This window comes from Physcomitrium patens, chromosome 15 (genome assembly GCF_059467195.1).
Source record: "Physcomitrium patens ecotype Gransden chromosome 15, ASM5946719v1, whole genome shotgun sequence".
Lineage (NCBI taxonomy): Eukaryota > Viridiplantae > Streptophyta > Bryopsida > Funariales > Funariaceae > Physcomitrium > Physcomitrium patens.
Genome location: NC_143424.1, coordinates 9,187,704 through 9,214,194, shown reverse-complemented (window position 1 = coordinate 9,214,194; position 26,491 = coordinate 9,187,704). Strand labels below are relative to the sequence as shown.

The 26,491-nt window shown below is 37.8% G+C and overlaps 2 protein-coding genes across 5 annotated transcripts; both read right to left on the bottom strand.

The window, feature by feature from the left end:
• Nucleotides 1–2,152: 2,152 nt before the first annotated feature.
• LOC112292662 (uncharacterized) lies at nt 2,153–8,126 on the bottom strand. 3 transcript variants are annotated; one of them, XM_024541377.2, is made up of 13 exons: nt 7,598–8,126; nt 6,586–6,663; nt 6,059–6,399; nt 5,710–5,812; nt 5,314–5,393; nt 5,043–5,131; nt 4,707–4,810; nt 4,427–4,529; nt 4,077–4,152; nt 3,872–3,986; nt 3,213–3,744; nt 2,847–3,040; nt 2,153–2,763 (listed from the first exon to the last, which is right to left on the bottom strand). In XM_024541377.2, exons 1-13 carry the CDS (start codon nt 7,905–7,907, stop codon nt 2,546–2,548), a joined length of 2,343 nt encoding a protein of 780 aa, XP_024397145.1. In that variant the 5' UTR covers nt 7,908–8,126; the 3' UTR covers nt 2,153–2,545. The 3 variants fall into 3 exon arrangements, with proteins under 3 accessions (XP_024397145.1, XP_024397144.1, XP_024397146.1); XM_024541376.2 differs by having other exon boundaries at nt 2,153–3,040; XM_024541378.3 differs by having other exon boundaries at nt 2,153–3,040; nt 7,561–7,701.
• Nucleotides 8,127–19,431: 11,305 nt separating this feature from the next.
• Nucleotides 19,432–23,374, bottom strand: LOC112292485 (homeobox-DDT domain protein RLT1). 2 transcript variants are annotated; one of them, XM_073539240.2, is made up of 5 exons: nt 22,216–23,374; nt 21,501–21,664; nt 20,555–21,145; nt 20,343–20,458; nt 19,432–20,215 (listed from the first exon to the last, which is right to left on the bottom strand). In XM_073539240.2, exons 2-5 carry the CDS (start codon nt 21,622–21,624, stop codon nt 20,207–20,209), a joined length of 840 nt encoding a protein of 279 aa, XP_073395341.1. In that variant the 5' UTR covers nt 21,625–21,664; nt 22,216–23,374; the 3' UTR covers nt 19,432–20,206. The 2 variants fall into 2 exon arrangements, with proteins under 2 accessions (XP_073395341.1, XP_024396791.1); XM_024541023.3 differs by having other exon boundaries at nt 19,432–20,210.
• Nucleotides 23,375–26,491: the final 3,117 nt, after the last annotated feature.

Here is a 26,491-nt window from a genome sequence, read left to right as displayed (position 1 = left end):
TAACATAAATTGTACTTTTAGTCATTTATCTCAAAAGTGAACTTAGATGCTGCACTTATTGGCATATTGTGGATAAATAGCAAATAGTCAAACACATTTAGATCATTGTTTGAGTTAGGGAGCCAAAAAACAATATGCCACATGTATAAGCCTTAATCAACTATGGCCTCTAAAATAATAGATTGTTTGTCCTTTTTATCACCAAAATCTTCATGCTATGCTTCATAGTAATTTTTCCATTTATTATGCATACAATCTAATTCAAACAAACTAAAAAATCCACAAGTCACATTAATCAATAATGATTCTTCAAAATTAGCTCTAGTTGGTTGTCTTAAGTGATGTTCTTTCAACTCCACTTATACAACTATACAAAATTTTATTACATTCTATTACAATTTTTTTATACAACTATACAAAATTTCATACATTCTATTATAATGGATTCATTAATCTAACAATAATCATCTATAGTATGTGCACTAAGATCCAATATAAGCATCCAAAGTGTAGCTATGATCTTCTAGTAAGATGAAAATCTTGGTAATCTAAAAGCATCTTAGTTTTAGACCAAGTACGAATCACGCTTGCAAACCTTCTCTAAAATAGTAAAAAATAACAATCTTCTCATGCAATACTAATATAAAAAAAAAAAAATAGAACCTCAAATTAGTTCATTTGTAAAGTAATTAAGATGCATTAGTTTGTCTATAAGCATCCTAATTCTTTCAATTTTCTTGGCCTTACCTTTGCAAGAACCACCAAAAAGATCATATCATGGTCGTGACTCCAAGTGCAAGATGCTCTCAAATTGACCCAATGCCATCGCAATTCTAACCTCATTATCTTCATTGTCCTCTTTAAAAGTTACATGCACATTTGTTTATCTTACCTTCTATGCTTCTACTTCAAAATCTTTCTACACAACAAAAAAAACAAACTTTACATTCAAACAATTGTGTTGTAAGAGAGAGAGAGAGAGAAAGAGATGAGACATGTAAGGGAAGAAAGAAGGAAAACATGCCAAGGAAGAGAGAATGGAGACATGTAAGCAGAGAGAGAGAGGAGATATGCAAGGAAAGAGAGAGAGAGGGAAGACATGCAAGGAAAGAAAGCCAAAAGACATGTGAGGGGAGAGAGAAGGGACACATGTGAGGAGAGAGAAAGAAGATACATGCAGAGGGAGAGAGAAGGGATACATGTGAAGAATAAGAGTAGAGACATATGAGTGGAGGGACTTCTTTGAAGGAAGGTTGATAGTGGGATCCTTGGGGAGCCATGGGGATCCTTGGGGATCCTTGGGGAGCCATGGGGATCCTTGGGGATCCTTGGGGAGCCATGGGGATCCTTGGGGATCCTTGGGGAGCCATGGGGATCCTTGGGGATCCTTGGGGAGCAATCAAGTGGTACCCAGTGTGGCTTTTGCTGACTACCTTGCCTTGTAGCTGAGAACCACCTTAGGCCCACCTTTGCCAAGGTACCATAAATCCTTGGCATCTATTCTTTGGACAGCCTTGTTGGTGCCAATAGGTAGAAATACCTTAATGATTGTAAACTAATTTGTTGAACAAAAGAAATGATTGTTAACACTTATTCAAAGTTATAAAAAAAAAATTATATTTAATATGTGTAATGAATATAAAATGAATAGTTTTCAAAAATTAATCAAAAAAATACTACTTAAAGTTTTATTCTAATAATATTAATTAAAATTTTATAACTAATTTGAAATTCATAATATTATTGATTTTGAATAAGATCTCTTAAGTTATTTAAATTATGTCGATTTAGCATTTTTTTGGAAGTCAATTTTTCTTGCACCCATTTCACATGTTCAAATCATTTTCTTTAATTATGTAAAAGTAAAAGAAAAAATATGAACAAAGCATTAATGCAATTCATAGCAGAAGCTTCCAATAGAATCAAACTAAAAGAGACGAGAACCATATACAGCAGTCCAAAACATTTGAATGCAGAGGCTATACTCATGACAACATAAAAAAAAAAATAGAACAAGCTATTTAAGGTTTTTAGCATTAGAAAGATAACTTCTCGCTACTGGCTCAGGGCAAGGATTTTCATAAAAATTATAAAAAAAAACCTACATGTTCTAACATATTCCTAACTTCAGTCCGATTCAACATGCACACTGTTACAAGGAATCAGAACTGTTGAATAACAGGACAAAAAGTAAATGGTAATCCTACAATAATGTGTATCTATCAACCCTCTGAGAAGGTGAAGGGTATTTCAAAAAGCAGAAATATTAGGAGGTATTTTACAGGCAGAAATAACAATTTAGGAGATGATAAAATCCTCGTTATCACTAGAACCAAGCAACAATAGTCGACCGCAAGATCCCCTTGACATGTATGTAAATAGCAGTAAACGTATACATACAAGATTACTACATCAGGCTCTCTAATTAGGGTTCAAGCCCAGACTGAAATCATTGCCCCAATCTCTGGAGCTATCTCTGTACTCCCTGTAATGAAATTAAACTCGAGGTTACGTCCAAGGGTAGCACTACCCAGGCTTGAAATGTCTATACAGCTTCTGGGCCCCATCTTTGCATTCGATGGCTGCCTTCTTGGTTTGATCCCCTACTTTGGCTGGAAACTCGGATGCTGTGGCTTGCAAATTTTGGAACTTTTGACTTACAGCATATGCTGAATCCTGAAGTAGGTTCCCAGTGGATGAGGAGGTAACATGACAGTAATGCTGGGTCTTCCGTCTGATCTCTTGTAAGAACTCCCCAACTCTCTGCAGAAAACCATTGAGCACTCTTAATATTGACTGCCAGGATTGAATGAGTGCAGTGCTGATGTTGGCTTTATGGTCCTCACCCTTATCAATAATATCTTGAATGGAGGCCCGATGGAGAAAATTTTCAATCTCATTTTTGGCACTGTAGTGCCAACTTCTATCTGCAACTGTAAGTGCACTGGGTCCTTGCTCTCGACTGGCTCTCCGATTCCGCATCGTTTCAAGAGCTTCGGCGTAGGTTCGCGCATTCCGAGCTTCATTCTCGGCCCATAACCTATAATACCAATAAAAAGCATTTCCGCCCACCTCAATACATCTCACTTAATATTAGGAGGCTACAAGTCAAAGTTGAGTCATACTCCTACTTCTCAAAGGTCTTTGAATTCAGGTGAAGAAACTGAAAACTGGGAAAATAAACGAACCGAACCAAGAACTTGGATCACTACCTGGCTTGCACAAGAGCTTCTTTCTCGACTTCAACTTCAGACATCAAGCTCGATAATTTTTCCTCGAGACTTTCACACTTAGATCCGAGTTTTTTTAATCTCTCTTGCTCGATGGAAACCTGTGTCTCACGCGTAGTAAGCGCCTGCAGTCGGTCATTGACTTGTTCTTTCAAATGTTGCAGAATCTCCTTCTCAGATTCAACTGCAGCCTTTTCTTTCCAGAGCACATCCCTTTCTGTATCTCTTTCGACTTTCATATGTTCAAGCTCTGCCTTTAATTCCTCGAAGCACCGCTGAGCCTGCTCTATCTCTCGTCGCTCGATATCCATTTGTCCGTCAAAGAGTTCGTTCAATTCCTTCTGTTTCTGTGCTACCATTGCACCATCCGCTGCTAGGGCTTCGTCTACCATCCGCTTCGCTCGCTGCATTGCCAACTCCTCACCATATCTTTCAGTGGTGTCCCCACATGCCAGAGCAATCGCTGCTTGCCCAATTGTGACGACCTTGTGCGGCTGAAACCTTCTTGTAAACCCTACATTCTGAATGCCTTCAGAAAAGTGACCCAAACATCGAGCGTTTTTCTAATTTTGACCAAGGGTGTCAATTTTTAGAAGTCGATTAAGTTTTTTGTGAAAAAAATATTAAGGTGAGATGATTACCAAATGCAGACGTTATGATGCTGTTCTCCCCGGAGTCGAGATCATCACTTAATAAGGGCCACAGAGTGCTGTCAATTCGGTCAATATCAAGGAAGCCAGTCTTTGCTTGAATAGCCTGGAAAGAGAACAATATCAACTTCTCAACACTCGATGACTTACAAAACTGAAATACTTTCTCGAACAAATGCAAAGTACTGGTCATCACCTCTTTGTCGATGGGTGGTAGAGACCGTCGGCCAAGAGTCATCTTCCAGCTCACCAGATCACGACGAGTCAATGGACTGGAAATACAAATGATTCAGTTCTATGATAAGTCGTGTATCCAGATGTGTGGTTGAGTATCTTCAAGGCATAAGTTCAATGAAAATATCTATGCAGCAATTAATGTGTCAAATGATTTAAGGTAGAACAATGCGATATAAAGTCTGACGAACCTCCATTGAAAACTAGAGATAAACTAAGTGGCAGGAGGAGTGAATTACACTGATACTAAAAACATGATAATTTGCAATTTCATGACCAATTTCTGGAGCAAAGACACTAAGAAATGCATACCTATCAGGGAAAAAATTGATCTCTTCATAGTCAGTATCATGTATGTCAAAGCCCTCATTAACGAGAGATAACTTGCTAAGTATAAGACCAGCTTCAGCAATGCCTGCAGCACAGTGAGTGAAATTGTAAGTTTTAAACTACAGTGTGATTGATAGGTTTCACAGGCAGACAGAGAGGCATTTGCAATCACTGTTCTAGCTTAGGAATTCCTCATAGAAGATACTAAAACGTATCTACAGTAAATTGAAATTTAGGACCTACACGGGTACATCAACATCACCTTGAATGTAGGGGAAATCAGGATCATAAGGATTTACATCAGCAAACGCTTGTTCTGTGACACCCTCTATGTACATGGCCGGAAACAATTTATTAGAGGGGCTCCTACACATCCAACATCAAAACTAATTATAAGAATTTAAACTGCAATTCCAGCAGAAATGTAAATGCGCTCCAAAATCTCAGGTTCGTTTGAAAAGGAGTTAATTGGTTACGATACACCACGATATTCAAGTTTCTCATCAGAGAAATTGCGTCAAAAGCCGCTATCTTTGAGAATCGCGCTTCATCGCTATCCGAAACATGCACGCATATCTTACGGTGTAGCCCAGCGTACCTGGTCAATGTACTACTAGAAGCAATGATCCAACGGGCATAGTCCCTACGGTTACAGATCGCCCGAGGATCAGAGCCTTCTTCCACAACCTGGAGTATACACTCACATGTTAGATATGGCTTGAGAAACGACCCAGAACTGGGAACCTACAGTACTTTAGGAAAAGGTATCTAGAAAGAAATAATTGAAAAGGAATCAAAGAACTATTTAGGAAGAATCATAGATGTACGACTTTGAGGCCCTGAGAAACGACCCAGAACTGAAACCTGACCTTCAAGGCCTGTAGCAGAGCGAGGGCTTGCTCTTGCATGCGGTCTACAACAGCCGGCACTACTACCTTCCCGTGTCTACCTAGAACAGCTAGGCGAGCAAATGATCAGTCGTTTGGCAGAAAAGTGTTGAGATACAAGATGACGTGAAACATCTAGAAACTCTAAAATTTCTCAATTCAAGTGCTCCCCGCATCAATTTTTGCACGTCTATTCTGGATTATTATACTCTCGTACTACTAGAGGACAATGCAAACAAAAGAACGATCAACCATTTTACTGCCCAACATGAAAATAAGTATTTAAGTTCTTCACTGAAATAAAATCATGTTAGTTGTTCTTTTTAGAACTAACAACCATGTTACCAAAGAGAATGACAGTGCACTTGAACAACTAACCTGAGATTTTTTGCTTGAATCCTTGAGATCTCCTGATCTCCCTGGATTTCGAAGAAGAAAGTTGAGACTCATCCTTGCCATGTCTTTTGGAATTCTTTGAGTCCTGCAGTCAGTTATCAGGCATAGAAGCAGACTCTGCAACTAAAACCCTCGGCTCATAATTGCATCTATCTATGCCATTTTTTCAATCCTGCAGTATGATTGCGGTTTTATCAGGGAGCTCTGAAGCAGAAAGTCTACATGAATCCGTCCAATCATCTAAGATATCGTTATCTACTTGTAAACTCGAGGATTTTGAAGTAGAATGCAACACGTTGTCCAAAGCAATATCTGAGATCTATCCTTGTACCTGCAGTGATAATGACTCTTGCCTCCAACCCGAATGCACCAAAGCTGTGTTTTGAAGCTCCTCGTCACTTTCATCACTCGGGATCAATTCATCTTCTTCCACAGCCTGTTGTTCCCTCTTCAGGTGAATATGCTCCGCATCCTCACTTTGCACAGCTTTGCCCCCATCAGATTGAACACTATCCTCGACTTGTTTCCTAGAGCTATTTCTTGAACTTGTATCTTCATTATCTTCAACAACATTTTCATCATGGACTTCCTCAAGCTCTTGCGGTGATCTCTTCGAAAATGATGGCAACTGTATTTGCGTAAAAGTAGGTAGGGTTGGGATAACTTTCCTTCCTGTTCCCCAACAAAGTCCAAGATAGCTTACTAGCTTTTCCATGAATCAATCAAAATTACCATAACACAACATGTCCACAGCGAGGGTCCAAAGGCAGATGTAACGGAGTATATTATTCTCGGAATGTGCTACTTAAATTAGACAGTAGAGAAGTTTCCATCAATCGTTCAGAGAAATTTGCTAACCTTGCTTTTGGCACCAAACGTAGTAGAGCAGTGAAAATCCGAGAGCAAGCACAAATCCAGTGGCCACTTGCATGACTCCTGCAGCAATAAATCTGAGATCAGAAAGGCATCCGTATATTTAACTAGTTAATAGCGTTCTGGACGAGCTGAGGTAATTGGCAAACAAGACAACCCATATAAAAACTATTGATAGATTGTGATATGTTCAAAGCATACTGATGTTTAAACAATGTCGGCAGCAAGTACAGTCTCATGCCAAACACTAATATCACGCAGGTCTGTGCTAACTTAGATAGAACGTTTATTAGGTACACGACATCCATATGAGATCGGAATCCGATACAAGACCAGCGGGCTATATTTGAGCGTAACCAGAACCAAGCTGGGATTAACTGACACAGAACTAGGTTTATTAGGTAGACGGACGTGGAATTCAAAAGTGGCCCTGAGAAGCCTGAAAACTTCAAAAAATTTGAGGAAATTTTAGAAAATTCAATCACTAACTGATTTCTGGAAAGCTAGTAAGCTAACCCTCGTCTAAGAAGATGTTCAAAGAAGAATTCGAACATTCTCCTTAGAAACAAGGCGAAAAAGTGGGAATAATTGGAAAGAGCCCCAATTCTGAGCCAGAAGCCCAATGCCCAACAGTATCGAACTCTGAAATGCCAGCGATCACAGCTTCGAAAGAAGCAGTGACTGAATTCGAAACCAACCAATCTATGGGCGACCGCGTTTGTGCGAAAAGAAGACTAGTGTACAAGAACAGGAATATGACTTTAGATGCTACCCATGGGTAAGACTACGTCGAGAGACAAAATTCTGCTTAAGGTCAACTCTCCCTAAATTGCAGCAATAACCATCGTTAATATCACAAGAAAACGCTCTGGATGACATAACAATCCCCCCTGAAGATGGCTGATGCGAATTCACTCATGAAGCACCAGCTGCAATTCGAAGTAAGGGATATGAACCTACTCCAAAATGGGATTACATTCACTGATGGGCTTCTCACCCATTCTCAATGTACCCTTTTCCTTCTGTTCCTCCTCGACCCCATACCATCCACGAAACTTGTCGTCAGCCAACAAAACATCAGCCGCATTCAAATGCGAGGACGATGATCCAGCATGAACGGCGACGTCCTTCTTCTCCTCCAACACCACACTTTCACCACCACTCCCATCCGCGCTACACCTCAAAGACCAAAACCCATCGGAATTCCTACGAAACACGGGCACTCCCAAGCACCTGAACCCACGCTCCACTCTTCCCGGCACCCGCCACGCAGCAGGTACTGGAAATACCCCCAATGTCCACGCCATCGCTGCCAACCCTTCTCCTCCTCAGTCCACCCCTCACAACCAACACTCACGACATCATCAACCTCACTAAAACCCTAAATTCTGCAGCTGTGCTTCAACACACCAGCGACAACAGCATCGAATCAGCAGAGTCGCAATTGTCACGTGTATCCCACAGACGAGGAGACCCCGTCGGAGCCTCAATCCTAACCCACAAGCTCGGTCCCATGCCGGAACACCGGAAGCACACCACCCAGCGCAGGACCCTCACGTCTCATGGTATTCCATGTCCGTGGAGGTACCCCTTTGGCCCTAAACCCGCGGAGCTCAGCCCTCTTGGGTTCGGTTGGTAGTCTCCGCGCTGCCTGGGGCGTCGAAGCCTTGAAAGCCTTAAGCCACGTCACACATTCTCTTTTTTTTCTGTCTTCTTTTATAAAAAATTAAAAAATTAAACAATAGATTAAAAAAAAAAAAAAAATGTCGCAGAAAAGGAGCATTTGCAGAGGTGAAAAATCATGGATAGGCAACTTATATCCTATTACCTCTGGCAGAAATGAAAGCAACAAAACACATTACTACACAAGGGAATTATATTTTTTTTCTTTTTGTGTATGATTAGACTATTTTGTGGCACTCTAAAGCTCCACTTCATGGTAAGTCTAGATCTTGATCCAATTAGATGACTTGTCATCCAATAGTTTTATTATTTAAAAAAATAAAAAAAAATAAAAACTCATTTTGTATTCAGATTGATTTCCATTTTTTTCCTTATGTCTTTCCAAAGGATTTGTCCATACTCTATTAGATTAAACCTAATTTATTTTCTGGTATAGAAGTGACTTTATATTTTAGTGTCAATAAAATAAAATAAAATGAATGAGAATTGTTTATAAGCATAGTCCTCTTAATAGTGACAAATTACTGCAAAAAACTGTGAATCACAAAGAAATTTTATTAGCAAAAATTGCTTACTTCTACATTAGTATTTTTGTATGAATTCTATTTTTAGAGAGTATATGTTAGTTTATATAAGATAGAGGTGGCCCAATTTCATACTATACAAACTTGGTAGCAATTCTAGAACTTATAAAGAATATAATTAGTTTTTGGAATATATATAAAGCAAAGTGGATGTCAATATTTGAGCTAAATTCTCCTCTTATTAATTGGGTCAAAAGTGAGTTTATTAACTAAGACAAAGAATATATTCATGAATTCATATTTTTTTTGCTTGAATTTTTTCTAAAAGATATTCCAACAATTTTTAGAAAGAAAGTCATTTTATTCCTTGTTTCTATTATGAGAAAATTTTTCTTGATTATGTAATAAAGTTTCATCTTGATGGAGTATTCTTAATTGGATAAAGTTTCTATATAACTTCATTTTGGTAGGTTGAAGTAGAGTAAATTATGCATTTTTTTCATCCTTAAAATATTAAGTGAGGAATTGGAAGACCACAAATTGTAGCTTGTCATTTTAAAGATATAGAGACTGATCCAATCTTCAAAGTGACAGAGAAAACTTCCTTATATTACAATAACTTATAATTTTTTTAATAAAGTAGTAATAAAGAAAGTACCAATTATTTTAATTAAATATTATGAGATTATATTTAGGTCTTTTTTTTGTTTAAGAAAAGAGGTTAAGATTGATCTTTAAATAAAATGAAAAAATAAATCATCCTTTGAAGAGCATGTAAGTGAAGCATATTAGCTTATTTCAAGTTTTATTTAGAAAATAGTAAGTAGGAATTGAAGATCCTACTATACAAATATTTTTCAAATTTTGTAGAAAGAAGTAGGAAAGTTGAAGCATATATAAGATATCATTAATATCTAAACTTTGTCAATTTTGTTATAAATCTTTAGATATATACTCTACTTGTGATTAAGAATCAATGCATGAACATAATTAAGAAGCTTTTGGCCATTTGCTTTTGGTTTGGCATGCATTAATTTATATCAAGGATATTATTGGATGTTAGCTTGATTTAATTGCAAACCATTTAAAATCCATTTGGCTAGTAGAGCTTTAGTAGCATCTTTAGAATTAAAATATCAAATCTTTCTCTTAGTCTAGACTAACAAGAAAATTCATCAAAATAGTTTAGATTGAATTAAAGAAAACATATTTTTCTAAAAGAAGTTTCTTATCACGGTCTTTATTTTGAAAATAGTATTCAATAATCTAATTCATAATACAAGAAAAAAATAAAAAAATAAAAAATAAAGATAAAAAAGTATAAAATTTACTATTATAATATGTTGATCTATGTTAAACTTAGTCAGACACCAATAGACAATATTGTAATATGTTCTATCAATCAAGAATAGCTTAATACCTTGTGTGTACAAAAGGAGGTAAAATTAAGTGCCTAGAAGTTTACAAAGGTTGTTACTAGATACTTATTTTTACTCAAAGCTGATATTTTAAGAAATTTATAGTATCTTCTTAAATTTTTAATAAGAAAAAAAAATTAAATCAATTAATTTTTAAACCTTATTTTAGACATGCACATTTGATGGTTTTTTTAAAATATGCATATTATATTTTTTATTTTTTTATAGTAACGGGAGAGTTTTATGCATATTAACAAATAATTTCTTAATCAAAGTTCTATTGTATACTAATGATTGTAGCTTTTTAATCTTTCAAAATTATTAAATAAAAGTATTAAAAATAATTCCTAATAATAATGAAAAAATAAGATGCCAAGAAACATCCTTGTTTCATAATTCTTCTAATAGAAAAATATTTAGAGAGAGAGAGAGAGAGAGAGAGAGATTAATTATAACTATTTTTCTAGCATCTTGAAAAATAATATTGATCTTATAAAAAAATTAATCATTGAAACCTATTTTTTCATCTTAGAATTTAGAAATTTTAAATTTTAGAAGAATAGATATAATTTAGATATTTTGGTTTAATTTGAATTTTTTAAATAAATAAAATATTTTTAAAAATATATCTAATATTAATATATATATATATATATATATTATATATTAATATATATATATATATTTATATATATATATATATATGAATTACCTATACTAGTATTAATTTTAATCTCTTTTAAATATTTTTTTCTTCTATTTTATATGAGATCTTTAATAGAATTATTGGACTTAAAAACTGATTAAATATTTCATAATAAGTAATAATTTTTAAAAATATTTTATGAATTATTTTTACCTTTTTCATAAAAAATTCTTATAGGAACATAAAAAATATTAGGATTTATGAAAGATTCAAATAGTTTTATCTCCAAGTTATAAAAATAAAAAATAAAATGAAAAAGAAGAAAAAAAGAAGTAGATTTCACCCATACAATTTCAAAATATTTCTAAAGGTTAAATCTTAACTGCATTAGAAATAAAGACTCCACTTTTTGCTATTTTATTTGGAATTTTTTCTAATTCATTGAAATTAAAATGAAGAAACATTTTTTCATTTATAATAGAAGTGCTCTTAAAAGAAATAATGTTTGATAGTGTCACGGACATACATATAATTACCTATATGAATAGATAAAAGTATGTAAAAGTAGGTTAATTGTGTAATATCTTCTAGAGAAGCTTCTTAGAAGCTTCATAGACGCTGCTTTGACTTTATAGGAGTCTATAGTTGACTTTTAGGTTAGAAACTTGGTCAACAAGTTAGCCATGTGCCACGCATGTTGGAAGCTTAAAGAACAAGCTAACTACGTGGTCCATCCATAGAAAACTTGCCTTGCAAGCAAAGGCATGTGGCCTAGAAAGTCAACATATATTGGAGGTCTTATAGAACATCGCCACGTGGCTTCTAGTTAGATAGTATATATAGAGGCAAGAGTGAAGCCCTCTTCACTCTTGTCAACTCTTTTCTTGCTTCTAGTCTAGTTTCAAGGGTCTCTTGTTTTCTTGTATTTTGGCAATAGCCATTCCAGTTTCTTTCTTAATATACATATTTCTATTTTGTCCTATTTCTTTTTGAGAAAAGTCTCACTTACTCTTTAGCTTTCATCGAGTTCTTGTCCTTGACAGATTGACAAGAGTACACTTACAATATCAGAGCTTTGTCTTTTCTTGATTAAGAGTGGATTACCCCTTTTTCTTGATAAGACATAAGCGCATTAGAAGTTGCAAATTACCCTCTTTTAAATTGATATTGTTCTTAGTATTTTCTTTGTTATCAATTCCTCTCTTCTATTTGTTTTGAGCGTTATTAGGCATCTTCTCTTTTCTAAGTGCTACTATGGCAGAGCTTGTTGAAATGAAGAGTGCAATGGCACAGATGCAAGAACAATTGAGGGAGTTAATGCTTGCGATGCATCAACTCAATTTACCACCACAAGGAGCAACAAGAATGGTAGGAAGTGAAGATATAGAGATGATTGGGGCTGCTTCAACATCTGCACCAAACCATGTCCCTTCTCCCAGAATGGAACACCCTTCGAGTGTTAGAGAACCGAGAGTTGCCTTGCCCGAGAAATTTGATGGTACCAGATCCAAGTTTCGAGGATTCATCAATCAGGTCCAACTAGTGATTGAACTTCAACCCCAGAGCTATCCAACTCCAGGGTCACAAGTAAGATTCATTGGTACACTTCTTTCAGGTTCAGCATTGTCATGGTTTTCATCTTTTCTTGAACGACGAGATCCAATATTGGATAATCTGGAGGCTTTTTTGGCGGAGTTTCGATCCATGTTTGGAGAACATGATGCAATTCGTGTTGCAACCAACAAGATCCGTATTTTGCGACAAGGCAATCGATCAGTAACATTATATGCTTCGCAATTTCGACAACTTGCAACTGATATCAAGTGGGATGATGCCGCACTTGTGAGTCAATTTCTCTACGGATTACAATATGAGGTAAAGAAATTGATGCTTAATTTACCTGATCCTCAAACATTGAGTCAAGCAATTGACTTTGCTGTGAAGTGCGACAATCGACTTTTTGAATTTCGATCCGAGAGTCGCACAAGTGGGCCTCAACGTTACTACAATTCAATGGCAACACCGACGTCTCCTCAACACATACCTTCAGAAGTAGAGGATATGCAAATTGATGCGGTACGTTTCAAACCTCTTACTGAGCAAGAAAAGTCTCGTCGTCGACAAGAAGGATTGTGCTTATATTGTGGAGAACCTAAGCACACTACTCAACATTGTCCAAAGAAGCGACGTAACTACAAAATGAGGAGTACGGCTGTCAAAGAAGACAGTATGTCGGAAAACGAGTACGTCCAGCTACAATAGGGACCGTGCGGCTGGAATCTTGTACAACTTCTAATAAAGGTCCTATCCTCTCCTCAGAACCATCTCCTTGTTTTATAATAGATGTGCGTTTAGGACCTAATAATTACAAAGCCTCTGCCTTGGTAGATTCAGGAGCCTCATCTTATTTTTTAGATGAAGAATTTGCTAGATGTCATAGAATATCATTAATACAAAAAACTAAACCTGTACACGTAGAAGTCATAGATGGTCGTCTGTTGTCTTCTGGAGATGTAACTCACGAAACACTTCCTGTAGATGTAGTAATAAATGGTCATAGTAGTTGCGTAATTTTTAATATAATTAGATCTCCCTCTAATCCAGTAATTTTAGGCTTATCATGGTTAGAAAAGTATAATCCTCGAATAGATTGGATTTCTCGTAAACTTGATTTTCCTCAGAGCATTAGTAACAGTTCTATTAACCAAGTAAAAAACCATGAGTCTAGTATAGTAAAACTCGCACCTATAGGTGCAAAAGCATTTATACACGCAGCAAAAGAAGGATCAACTTTTGCTATTTATGCTGCACCTATTTCTGAAAGCATAAAGACTTCAAGTGGCATTCCAAGTCAATATCAGGATTATCAAGACGTTTTTGAGAAAAAGAATGCAGATATTCTTCCTGAGCATCGCCCATACGATTGTTCAATCGATCTCAAGGAAGGAACTCAGCCACCATTTGGACCAATTTACAGTTTATCGCAAGATGAGTTGGCTGAACTCAAGACATATATTGACAAAAATTTAGCGAAGAATTTCATACGCCATTCAAAATCTCCAGCAGGAGCTCGAATTCTATTCGTAAAGAAAAAAGATGGATCTTTACGAATGTGTGTTGACTATCGAGGACTCAACAAGATCACAATCAAGAACAGGTATCCATTACCTTTGATATCAGGACTCCTTGACCAGTTAAATCAAGCTAAGATCTATACAAAAATAGATCTAAGAGGAGCATATAATCTAGTACGGATCAAAGAAGGAGATGAATGGAAGACTGCGTTTCGAACCAGGTACGGGCATTTTGAATATAATGTCATGCCTTTTGGACTCACGAATGCACCAGCTGCTTTTCAACATCTCATGAATGATGTATTTCGTGAATTCTTAGACAATTTTGTCGTCTGCTACCTAGACGATATCCTGATTTATTCTAAGAATGTTGAAGAACATGAAATACATGTTCGTCAAGTATTACAAAAACTTAGAGATGCAGGATTGTACGCCAAGATGGAAAAGTGTGTATTTCACACTACTCAAGTTGACTTTTTAGGATACATCATTTCAAATGATGGTCTTATGATGGATTCTAAGAAAGTCCAAACAATCATGGATTGGAAGATTCCAAAGACTGTAAGAGATGTCCAATGTTTCTTGGGATTTGCCAATTACTATCGGATCTTCATCAAAGACTTCTCATGAGTTGCAGCTCCACTTACACGCTTGACTAGTAAAGATAAATTCCAATGGAATCAAGAAGCGGAAGCAGCATTTGAAGCCTTGAAGACATCGTTTGTCTCTGCACCAGTCTTATATCGTGTTGACTTTTCCAAGGCATTTTTTATGGAAACAGACGCATCGGATTTTGCCTTGGGTGCAGTTTTATCACAAATGGGAACAGATGACAAACTTCATCCGATAGCTTTTCATTCAAGAAAATTCTCAGCAGCCGAGATCAATTATGAGATCCACGATAAAGAACTTCTTGCAATCGTGGATTCTTTTCAAGAATGGCGTCATTATCTAGAAGGTGCTTCTAGTCCAGTCATTGTGTATACAGATCACAAGAACCTCGAGTATTTCATGTCAGCACGCGTATTGAATCGTCGTCAAGCTCGTTGGAGTATGTCTTTGTCAAGATTCGACTTCATTATCACTTATCGGCCAGGAAAACAACAAGGTTTGTCCGATGCCCTGTCTAGACGTTCTTATTTTGCACCAAAAGAAGGAGATGCAGCTTTTGAGCAACAAAGAACGGTCCTCTTGAAACCGGAGCAATTTCATCTCCGAGCAGTGAAATCAACATTGACTGTTGATTCAACTTTTCTCAAGCAAATCCAGTCCAGTATGTCCTCAGACCCTCTTGTTCATGATATCGAGAATAATTCTTCCAAGTCTCATGATTCTTCTAAGTTCGAGTTCAAGAATAATCTATTATATTTTGAAGGACGCCTATATGTTCCAGAAGGAAAAGCACGTTTGCGTGTTCTTCAAGCACGTCATGACTTTCCAGCAGCAAGACACTTTGGATATAATAAGACTTTGGAACTCATATCAAGAGATTTTTGGTGGCCACAAATGTGGAAGTCAGTCAAAGACTTTGTACAATCATGTGATATTTGTTCAAGATCAAAAATTCCTCGACATCGACCTTACGGACTTCTTCAGCCATTACCTATATCAAAACAACCATGGTCTTCTGTTTCTATGGATTTCATCACAGATCTTCCAAACTCAAGATCTTATGATTCTATATTTGTGATAGTAGATCGTTTCACCAAGATGGCACATTTTATGCCATGTACAAAATCTATCACAGGTGAAGAAACAGCTAAGCTTTTCATTGATAATATCTATCGCTATCATGGATTGCCTAAAGATATCATATCGGATAGGGGAACTCAATTTGTGTCGAGATTTTGGAGGACTCTTTTCAAGATTTTAAAAGTGGACATAAAGCTATCTTCAGCTTTCCATCCTCAAACTGATGGACAAACAGAGCGCGTAAACCAAGTCTTGGAACAGTATTTAAGGTGTACCATCAACTACCAACAAGATGATTGGACAAACCTTCTGCCATTGGCAGAGTTTACTTATAATAATACGGTACATTCCTCCACGCAACAAACACCTTTCTTTGCCAATTATGGCTATCATCCATGACTTGATACTTTTGATTTTTCAAAAGTTGATAATCCTGCAGCAGAAGATATGGCAAATCGGTTGTCAGAGTTACATGCAATAATGAAGGCGCAGTTGAAGAAAGCTCAAGAACGACAAAAGATAAATGCAGATGTATATCGTAAAGAGCAACCACAACTCAACGTGGGTGATAAGGTATGGCTACTTCGTCGCAATATCAAGACCACTCGACCTTGTGACAAATTGGACTATCGTAGGCTTGGCCCCTTTTCTGTTTCTGAACAGATCAACCCAGTTGCATATCGGTTACATCTACCGGAGTCAATGAAGATCCATCCTGTATTCCACGTGTCTCTTCTTGAACCATATAAGACAGTGGATATACAAGGAAGAAGACAAATGCCACCGCCTCCTATAGAAGTAGATAATAATGAAGAATTTGAGGTGGAAGAGATATTAGACTCAAGGCGGCGCCGAAATAAGCTGGAATATCTTGTTCATTGGTGCGGATATGATATTAGTGAGCGCACATGGGAGCCATCCAGGAATCTAGCAAATGCATCAGCTAAAGTCAAAGTTTTTCATCAACGACATCCATCAAAACCAAGATGAAAACCTCTCTTATAAAAGAGACAAGATTGAGGAAGTTATGAAGGCCTCAACAGTGATCAAATAACAGGGTGGTCTTCTCGCCCTGGAATGGGACACTATCGATGGCTAAGAGGACCCATCAACTATCTTCGAAGAGAACAAAGATCAAAGTATGTAGCAAATACAATTCGCCGCATATTAGATTTTTTCAATATATAATCACCGCTCCTCGTGGAACTCGTCCCTAGAAGGGGGGGTAATGTCACGGACATACATATAATTACCTATATGAATAGATAAAAGTATGTAAAAGTAGGTTAATTGTGTAATATCTTCTAGAGAAGCTTCTTAGAAGCTTCATAGACGCTGCTTTGACTTTATAGGAGTCTATAGTTGACTTTTAGGTTAGAAACTTGGTCAACAAGTTAGCCATGTGCCACGCATGTTGGAAGCTTAAAGAACAAGCTAACTACGTGGTCCATCCATAGAAAACTTGCCTTGCAAGCAAAGGCATGTGGCCTAGAAAGTCAACATATATTGGAGGTCTTATAGAACATCGCCACGTGGCTTCTAGTTAGATAGTATATATAGAGGCAAGAGTGAAGTCCTCTTCACTCTTGTCAACTCCTTTCTTGCTTCTAGTCTAGTTTCAAGGGTCTCTAGTTTTCTTGTATTTTGGCAATAGCCATTCCAGTTTCTTTCTTAATATACATATTTCTATTTTGTCCTATTTCTTTTTGAGAAAAGTCTCACTTACTCTTTAGCTTTCATCGAGTTCTTGTCCTTGACAGATAGAGAATTTGAAGATTCTATTTTTATTTAGAAAAGAATGTTATTTTTTATACAAATGAATATAAAAATCATAGAATTTTTTTTTGAGTTTATATAGATCTCTTCATACTATGCTTTGAGGATTTTATAATTAATAACTACAAAATTTGGGTGTATTATCTTAACTATTTAAATGAATTCTTTAGCATTGCTATCACCGACATTTCTTCATCTAACAAAAGCTTAAATTCTCCAATCTTCTTATTTACAATCTTTATATTGACAAAGTTGAGTTTTAATCTTTTTAAGCTATAGTTAAGATGCAAAGTCTTAACAATGAGACTAAAGATCATACTAGACTTTCTACAAGTGTCCTTAAAGTTTAATGTGATGTCTTGAACTTAACAAAGATTATTCTTTACAAAAATATTTGTATAATCTTATGAAAAGTTTTATTTTATAAATAAAATAATCATTGTTTTTATTTAGAGACCAAAATTTTCTAACTTGTTGAAGAATCTTTGATTTATTGACAAAAGGAATATTTGACTTACAATTGAATGGACTTAGTTTAAAACATTGAAGTTAAAAGATAAATTTAATAGGAAGGTGATCCAATATTGTTTTTTCATATCTTATTCTATATTTTTTTTTTTTATCTTTTAAAATATCTATAATTATATAAAATTCATCTAACTTAGCAATTACTTGAAATTATTGTAAATATGAGCTTATACAATGTATAGTATTATGTATGTATGTTTGAATATATATATATATATATATATATATATATATATATATAACATTTTTTTCTTTTTTCTTCTTAAACCAGAATGTAAAATTGTATAGACCAAATAGCAAAAACAAACCAAGTACATTTTGATGTTTCTAAACACAATATCTAAAAGGTTATTCATATTACATAAAGGAACATGTCAAAAACTCAAGTTTAGAAAAAAAGAGTTTTCTTAGTACATAATATATATTTAACATTTTCAATCTTCTGTTTTAATTTCAAAGTTTTTTTTAACGCACAAATCAACTATGCTATTGAAACCACCACAAATAAAATATGAACCTTTATTTCATCATTTTTCTGTACTTTTTTCCATCAAATATATATAATCATAAATGTAATTGTACATGATTGAGGTACCGTCTATAACGTCATTCTTATTCCTAACATTTTTTATTTTTTATTTTTTTTATTATTAATGACAACGTATAATTTTAAAATAAAAATTAACGCTCTCATGATCAAAATCGGCTACGATAATTTTATGAGTTATTTTCTTACGGCAACAATAAGAATACAAGCAAAATCAACACAAAGATTATTCATTATTATGATGTTTCTTATCTCATTCACTCGAAAGGTAATTGAAACAGAACACATGCTTTCTAGGCAAATTGAATTTGAAGAGATCCAATGTGAATCAAAATCATGCATTGACTGGACATGAAATAACCCCATTAATTATTTAATGTATCCGTTGGAAATATCAAACATTCGTTGACAATGAAAACTACGAATATAAACCGGAGCATTTCAGGATAAGGCATCCGTCCTGATTAGTAACTTTTTGTGAGGAGATGGTAGTGATTAGGATATTTTGATCAAAATTGAATGATCACACCCTTTTGACAACTGACGATGCGGCATTTCACGGTTTATGGGCGCTTATACATTCAGATATGAGTGCTGAACCTCATGAAGGCATGACAGGAAGGTATATTCTTCCAGTGAGTCTCCCTCAAGACCCCAAATGGTTTGTCCAATACATAGTGAGTCAATTCAAATCACATATAAACAAGAGTGCTAAGAATCTTAGAACATGGAATAGCTCAATTGAGCTTTAGGACACATCACGTACTACAATCTGTAATGTCGGGCGTTCGACAAAGATCAATTTCTTACGGGCACACCACAAGAGAGGAACTGTGAAGGATGTTTGGAGACACAAAGTAAAAGAAAAAAACATGTAACCAAAATTGTTACCCTTCGCAAAAGCTGTAGTGCATAAAAAACTGCTGTAACAAGTGAGCCATACTGAAAACAATCAAGATTGTATTTAAGTCACAACCTGATACAAGTTGTGTGCTGATTCTGACCCTTCAAGTCACTTTTCGATAAGAAGCGAGTGGTGTCCTCTATATCCAACTATTCAATATAAGGTGGATGAGAAGCAAATGCTGAGAACACTAAAACTAGGAGCTCATTCTCCTATGTCTCAACACCATCAGTATCCTGTTCTCATGTAGTCGCAGAAGGCTCCTTCCTAGGCTTCTTCACAAAATCAACCTAACGGTTCATAACTTCCGGCTCCAGTGCACACCATTTGTAGACACAAAGCTTGAATTAACTGAAACCACGATTTACGCAATCGCAACTCGAAAGACAAGACCCTCAGGGCACACACTGTACACCAACCCCTGAGGCGAAATCTAAGTAAGAGATCACGCAGAGACCACCTGGACAATGACCCAATTTAGGACACTGGTACAGTTCCAGGCTGCATATGTCCCTTGAGTACCCACACAGACAACGTCGAAAGCTCTTGCAACAGTACGTGTAGCCGCTGCATTGATGTGCCAAGAATCTGGTCGACATAGTCCCACTTTGCGCGCTAACCACAAAATGTCCATGCGTTGAATTTATACATCACCAAGAAACAGAACTTCGGAGCTGGTTCGGAACAGATTTAAAAAAAACTCGGCAGCTCGCCACCTTTCGCTCTGAGCATCAACTTCAGTATCCATTTTCTCCTCTACTGGGCTTGTGTACGCTCAAATGCTGGGCTTGTGAGCCGCTAATTGGCAACCACCCTATCTGCACTACGCAATGAACAATGTGACTAGTTCATCCAAGGAATAAACATATTTGGAATAGGACAAGACATGCAAAGTAGACATGCAGAACACAAACTTCTTAGACCGTTCGTAGAGTACGTAAAAGACATACTTTTCGTTTCTTGTTCTCCGCAAGCTCAAGCTCCTTGGACCACTTGCTTTGCAACGCAGTCCTTTCACTGTAGTTTTCAGATCCACCATCTCTGCTTCCTCCTGCAGTGTGAGGCACTGCAAGTAGAACCACCATCAGCACCAGAACTAAAGTTGACAAAATACCAATAAATAATCAAGCAACCTGTCAATTGATGAGTGAAAAATAATCACCTTCGGTCATCGGCAACTCTGTAAATGCACGAGGTGGAAGAGGATCAAATTCGAATCCCAATGGTGGCCCATCTTCTCTAAGAGGTCCACACAACTGGCTTTCAACAGCCATTATAGCTGCCCGTTCAGCTGCTGCCATAGCATTGAATTTTGGCTTTGGACCTGGTCGTCGCGGTGGCCTGTTTGGATCCTTGGGTATTCTTGGACCACCTCTTCTTTTTGGTCCAGGCATGATCTTCTCTGAATCTCTGTAGCCACCGTTACTAGCAACATCCATGCCATTTGTGTATTCGTTCTCGGCAATAAGCTCATCATCATCTCGCTCCTCTGCTAACACTTGAGCTAGGTATCCGTCAGGTTCTGATTCTTCCTCCACCACACGCTGAGCTTCCTCTTTTTTAGATGAACATTCCTGATTTAGCATATGATCTTGAGTCTTATTCTTGGCATAAAATGTCAACTTTTCATCGTCAATTCCATCACGCCGGTCCTTATACCGTCGGTGTGTAAACCAGATCTGAAGCTGCTTATCAGAGAGATCAAGGTCCCTAACAAGCTTTTGTCTAGTTGCCTCGGACGGATATTTCTCCACTGCAATTGCACGAGAGATGATGAATAGAACGGCCTTAAGCTTGTATGAGAATACACCCAGATGAACTATCTTATCCTGATTATAGGCATCACACCGTGGTTGGTGACATAAAGCTGTATCCAATTTGTTGACTAGTTGTGAATATATAATTGTAAACCAACAATTTCCACGGTACAACTCATCTAGAACGCTTCCAAAGATAAATTTGAACATTCATGCTGATAATGGGGGTAGAATCCATTAACCATTCATAAATATGAAAGCAGCTTCTGGCTACATTAAACAGAAACAGCAAGAAATGCCTCGCAAAGAAAAAAACAATGCATCCGCGATATTCATGAGCATTGACTTTACCAGCATATGCTCTCTCCAGAACTTCAGTTTGTGAGGCACTTTTCTTTTTCCTAGAAATCCCCTTGGGCTTTTCAGGAGGAGATGGGGCAGGCGAGGTGTGGGGCGAAGAACCATCTGAGGCCATCGAATCGCAACAATCGGTCACTGCCCGCCTTGACGGAACCCTGCATAATAAACAAATTTCCAAATACTCAGAAACAGCTCTCATGGCACCAATTTCATGAATCTTATCTCGTCAACAGCCAATCCGACGCCATTATACCATTCCATAGCAAGTCGAGGGTACATTCTAGGCGAAATATCCGTAATGGTACATTGTCCAGATGAACTCCACGATGAGCCAGTTCTAGCCAACCGAAGAGAAGTGAGTCGTAAATCAGGGGAAAATAAATATTACAATTTTTTCCAATTGTAAATTTAATTATAAAATATAATTTAATAATACATTTTAAAAAACTGAAACCAGATACTACATGCGCAAAGGTAGTAAATAGGACCATCATGTTTTATCATCCCTCAAAGTTACGTGATCAGGCACTGACACAGAATTCATTTGACAAATCGTAGGCAAGTTGCATAATGAGAGGCTACGACGAAACCCAGAAGGACGCAAAAAAGCAGTTCTCTAGATTTTCAGTCCTATGCTGTAACAAGCGCAACTCAGTCACAGGCCGAACTCTTCATCGCAGAACAGATTCGAAAGAGAAATACCCACCTCAATCTCTACGATAATTTTCAAACGATGAAGCCACAGTCATACTCAAGTCCGTCATGCTCTCGAAATCATTGACGTTCCACATACTCTCGACATCATCTTTGTTCCGCATGCTCGTTCCATAATCCACTAATTGGTTGTCTCTATGTCCCAAGGTCTCGTATCTTCAAGAGTAACCCTTGTTACTCTTATTAAAAGACATCAAACCTAACAAACGCCAGCCCTATCTGGTGGTACTTCCAACTGGTATTGAATCTTCCGCTGCTTCTGCGTCTCCTGCTGTATTGACTTGTTCCACCTCAACACCAGACTTCTCTACAAGTACTCTCCCCACCTAAATGCCTCGCAGAGACAAGAGAAGAAGGTGTGCACACTTGAACTCCTGAAACAAGGACACCGGAAAGGCATTCTAAACGAAACTAGGAAATAGAGAAGCAGACCCTAGACAAATACAAGATGCGTTTTCCTCATGCTCTAGTGTGGGCTTTCTCTACTTTCTCGTAACCTTCGTCGTTTAAACTTGCAGGCGAACCAGTAGGCAAACTGTAAGAACCCCAACCCAATCAAAGCCAGCGCTCTTTGGTTCTCCTCTCGCAAACCGACGGCGGCAGCATAAAAGAATAAGAGAGCATGCACTGCAAAGCTTCTGAAACAGGACACCGAGGACTTGTAATACTTGTTCCGCACAAACTAGTTACCCTAGAAGGCAGAGCAGCCGACCCTGAACCAGCACTAGACGTGCTTCTTGTGGCTTGCCCTGATGTGTTGACTCTTCCTCTCCTTTCTCGGCTCCTCCTTTGTTTAGACTTGTTTCAGCCGTTCTCTTTCTGTGAGTGTGTATGTGTCTGTCTGTGCTGTCTGTCTGCACAGATGTGATGATGATGACGATGACGATGCTGTTGATGAGTTAGGTTGGAAACTACCCCACCTATCTGCGTAGCTCCTTGGCTTTGGGCCCTTTCAGTCACCGTAGCCATGCGTTCACTAGTTTTACACACGCACTTGTTGTGTAATAAACACGCACATAACCGACAGTGCATGAAACCCTCAGTCTCGTGCATCCACTTGCCTAGCTTCCTGGACAATCTAGTCAGTTTACTTGTCTTTACAGCAGCTGTTTCGACTCTCCTTACATCTGTTCAAAGTAATGCTCTCACTCCCCATCCCACATCAATATTTTTGATTCAATCTTGGTATATATCTGTGTGGATGTCCGCCCTCGTATGTCCATCAACTAACTAAATTTCTCCGGTTTCTCCTGATAAGGTATCCTTTTGGTTGCTGTAGCGGGTATCGCACCTCATGGATGATGAGGTGGTCTCGTCAATCTTTCCAATTGAAGTCAGAGTTCCCTGGAACGCACAAAGCGGGCACACGCGGATTATCTTATGCAGACCCTGTAATGGCCTTGAGAACCTATGTGTGGAGCACATGTGTATATACTATTATTAGGTTACAGGCAGGAAGGGCTACGTTGATGGCAGTACATGGTGATCAGTGAATCTCAGGGTACCTTTGAGCAGTCTGCTGTCAACATTGACTACTCTAGGCGCACAACCTTTCCTTCCGAAGAGTAGGTATAACGTATGCTCGGCGTGCTCTAACAGAAGTCATTGCAGATGAAGGAAGCGACAGTGTGAAGCCTCACTCTTGCGTAGATGTGCGGTGAACCGCGCTGATTGAGCAGTCTGTATGTACATCACACGTAGAGTCGCCCAAGTCTTCGTGGCTTTGGATAGGCATTGAGACCGGGGTGGAAGGAACAAAGTCATGGCAATGGCCAGGACCTCCTGCACCTGGTGGGGACGCGCTTTACGATTTACACAACTTCTGGAAGCACGAAAGCAGGGAATAAGCACACAACGACGACTGGATGTAACTTGACGAAGCACACATCTGCGCAGACGCGAACATCGCGATGACCCACCACGGTTTTACTGCAAATCTCACAACTACAACCATGCCGCAACGTCGATTTCCGCCCGCTCAAGACAATCGCAGAGAAACGGGTCAAGGGAGTTAAAAAAAAAACACAGGAGTAGTTCAGCGGTCTAGACGGGGGAAACTTGAGTTCGACACTTGTGAGGATGCAGCAAGCAGTTACCCACAAGCAATGGAGTGAGAGAGGAGGAGGGGGGATTAGTTTTACGAACAACAAGGCCACTCCATTCCATTATTCGGCCCAGTTGGTCCACCATGATTTGCAGCATGCGCTCCACCATGGCAATTGCCGTGTGCCGTGTAGCAAGCACACAGTGGGATTTTCCCCCTCAGCGCCGTGATGCGATCATCATCCCCCTCTAGATTCTTTGCGTCATTGGACTTTGTATTCTGCGGCGTGGAAATCACGGCCCAGCCCCACGCCACCACCCACTCCCCTCCCTGGCTTCCCGTGGCCTCCGTTCACACTAGGGTTCCATGAGCAGGATGAATGAAGGCTGCTTTATCCCTTCCCAGCGGTGTGCATGGTGCCTGTGGATTGTGGTGGTCGGCAAATCATTCACAGAAAGGCATGGAGCACTTCCCCTCCTCTCAGGCCGTGGCAGAGCAGAATGGTTACCCAGCTGATACCTGTTATGGATGAACGGAAAACTCGAATGACTCCTTGGATTAGGACTTTTATAAATCTTAAACCCTTAATCTTGTCTAATTGTTCAGATATGATTTTGTGTTATATTTACAGATTCCGTTTTGTTGTTTTCTCTTGCCAAGGACTGGAGCTGTTTACAAGCAAGACCCTCCGCCTCTGTTTTAATTTAGAAATTTTCATACCCTGGTCATGTGCTTTGGGGTTGCAAGATGCACAATGGGCAAGCATGGAGCTTTGAGTGCTGATGTTTTTGAGTGTGTTGCAATTCAATAGCAGAGAAAAACATGCACAGTTGACCACAAATAATCAAATAGATGAACACTATGTGACACTTCATGTGTGTACAAATGAACATGTATATACACATATACATGTGTGCCTGGGGTAAACAATAACCAAATTTTGGAAACAATAAAATACTTGTCTTTTATGCTTCCAGATAATGAAAATTACATATTTTGAATAATATAGCAATTTTGAGTGCATATATGCAAATATATGTAAATGTATATGTATGTATGTATGTATCTATATATGTATGTATACAAATTTTGAGTTGTTAGTGCAAAACGTTAATTTGGTTTTGAAAAACTTGAAGGTTAAGTTAAATTTTATGTTCTAACTATAAGCTTTATGTGCAATGAGCTTTTATGAACCAAAAAATTGCCATAATTTTTTATTTAATCCATTTCTAATTACATATTGTATTATGAGTAAAAAAAAATTAAAGTAACAAAAATATAAAAAGATTTATCTTCAAATAAAATATTATTTAAATATAAAAATTAGAGTTGTATTGATCTACAAAGTATCATAGATTGACAAAGCAACTTCTTAATCCTAGGCTTTTTGTTAGGGACATATTCCTTAGAACTTTCTAGAGAGAAGTTTCTAGAACCTTCTAGAAAACAAGCCTCTGGAACCTTCTAGAAGAGAAGCCTCTGGAACCTTTTAGAGAGAAGTTTCTAGAAGCTTCTAGAAAGGAAGTCTTTGGAACCTTCTAGAAGAGAAGTTTTTAGAAGCTTCTAGAAAGGAATCCCCTGGAACTTTCTAGAAGCTTCCTAGTTAATAGAAGTAGCTCAAGAAGTTTCTAGAACCTTCTAGAAAGGAAGCCTCTGGAACCTTCTAGAAGCTTCCTAGTTAATAGAAGTAGCTCGAGAAGCTTCCTAAGTAGGAGTATATATAGGGATCGAGGCTGAAGAGTTCTTCAGTCTTGACAACACATCTCTTGGAGTTCTAGCTCACCTTTCTGGTGTTGTTCTTGTACTCATCTGTTTAATTTAGTTCTGCCACTTCTTCTTGAACTTCTTGTTAGATTTCAAGTCTGTATTTTGTGTCCGTGACAGTTTGTCAAAACTACACTAACTTGAGATATCAGAGCTAGTTCTTTCTTAGTAGAGTGTGGATTATCCCTCTACTTGAAGGTATACTAGCATTTTTTAGAGGTTGCGGTGTCGTATTACATGCTTTCCTGCTCGAGAACGCGTCGGGCGTCTGGCTGTAGAAGGTAGTATGGAGATTCGTCGATAGTCAAGCAGTCTATCAGTTTTGACTGCTGGAATATAAACGACTGCAATAATGTACCGTAAATCTATACGGATGCTCTTCGACTGCTTGTCAAAGTCCTTTTTGCCCCAGCCGGTAGGTCTCTAGACGTTACAGAGAACCCCGAACAACCCAAATTGT

Bases quoted from the DNA above. Each gene is read 5' to 3' on its own strand.
- LOC112292662 (XM_024541376.2), bottom strand. From the start codon at position 7,907: ATGGCGTGGACATTGGGGGTATTTCCAGTACCTGCTGCGTGGCGGGTG. The intron at 4,811-5,042 runs GTACGCTGGGCT...TTGGATGTGTAG, and splicing joins TCTAGTAGTACATTGACCAG to GAGCCCCTCTAATAAATTGT. The intron at 4,530-4,706 runs GTGATGTTGATG...ACTGTGCTGCAG, and splicing joins TGATTTCCCCTACATTCAAG to GCATTGCTGAAGCTGGTCTT.
- LOC112292485 (XM_024541023.3), bottom strand. From the start codon at position 21,624: ATGGCCTCAGATGGTTCTTCGCCCCACACCTCGCCTGCCCCATCTCCT. The intron at 21,146-21,500 runs GTAAAGTCAATG...GTGCAATTGCAG, and splicing joins TCTGGAGAGAGCATATGCTG to TGGAGAAATATCCGTCCGAG. The intron at 20,211-20,342 runs GTATGTCTTTTA...TGCGTAGTGCAG, and splicing joins CGGAGAACAAGAAACGAAAA to ATAGGGTGGTTGCCAATTAG.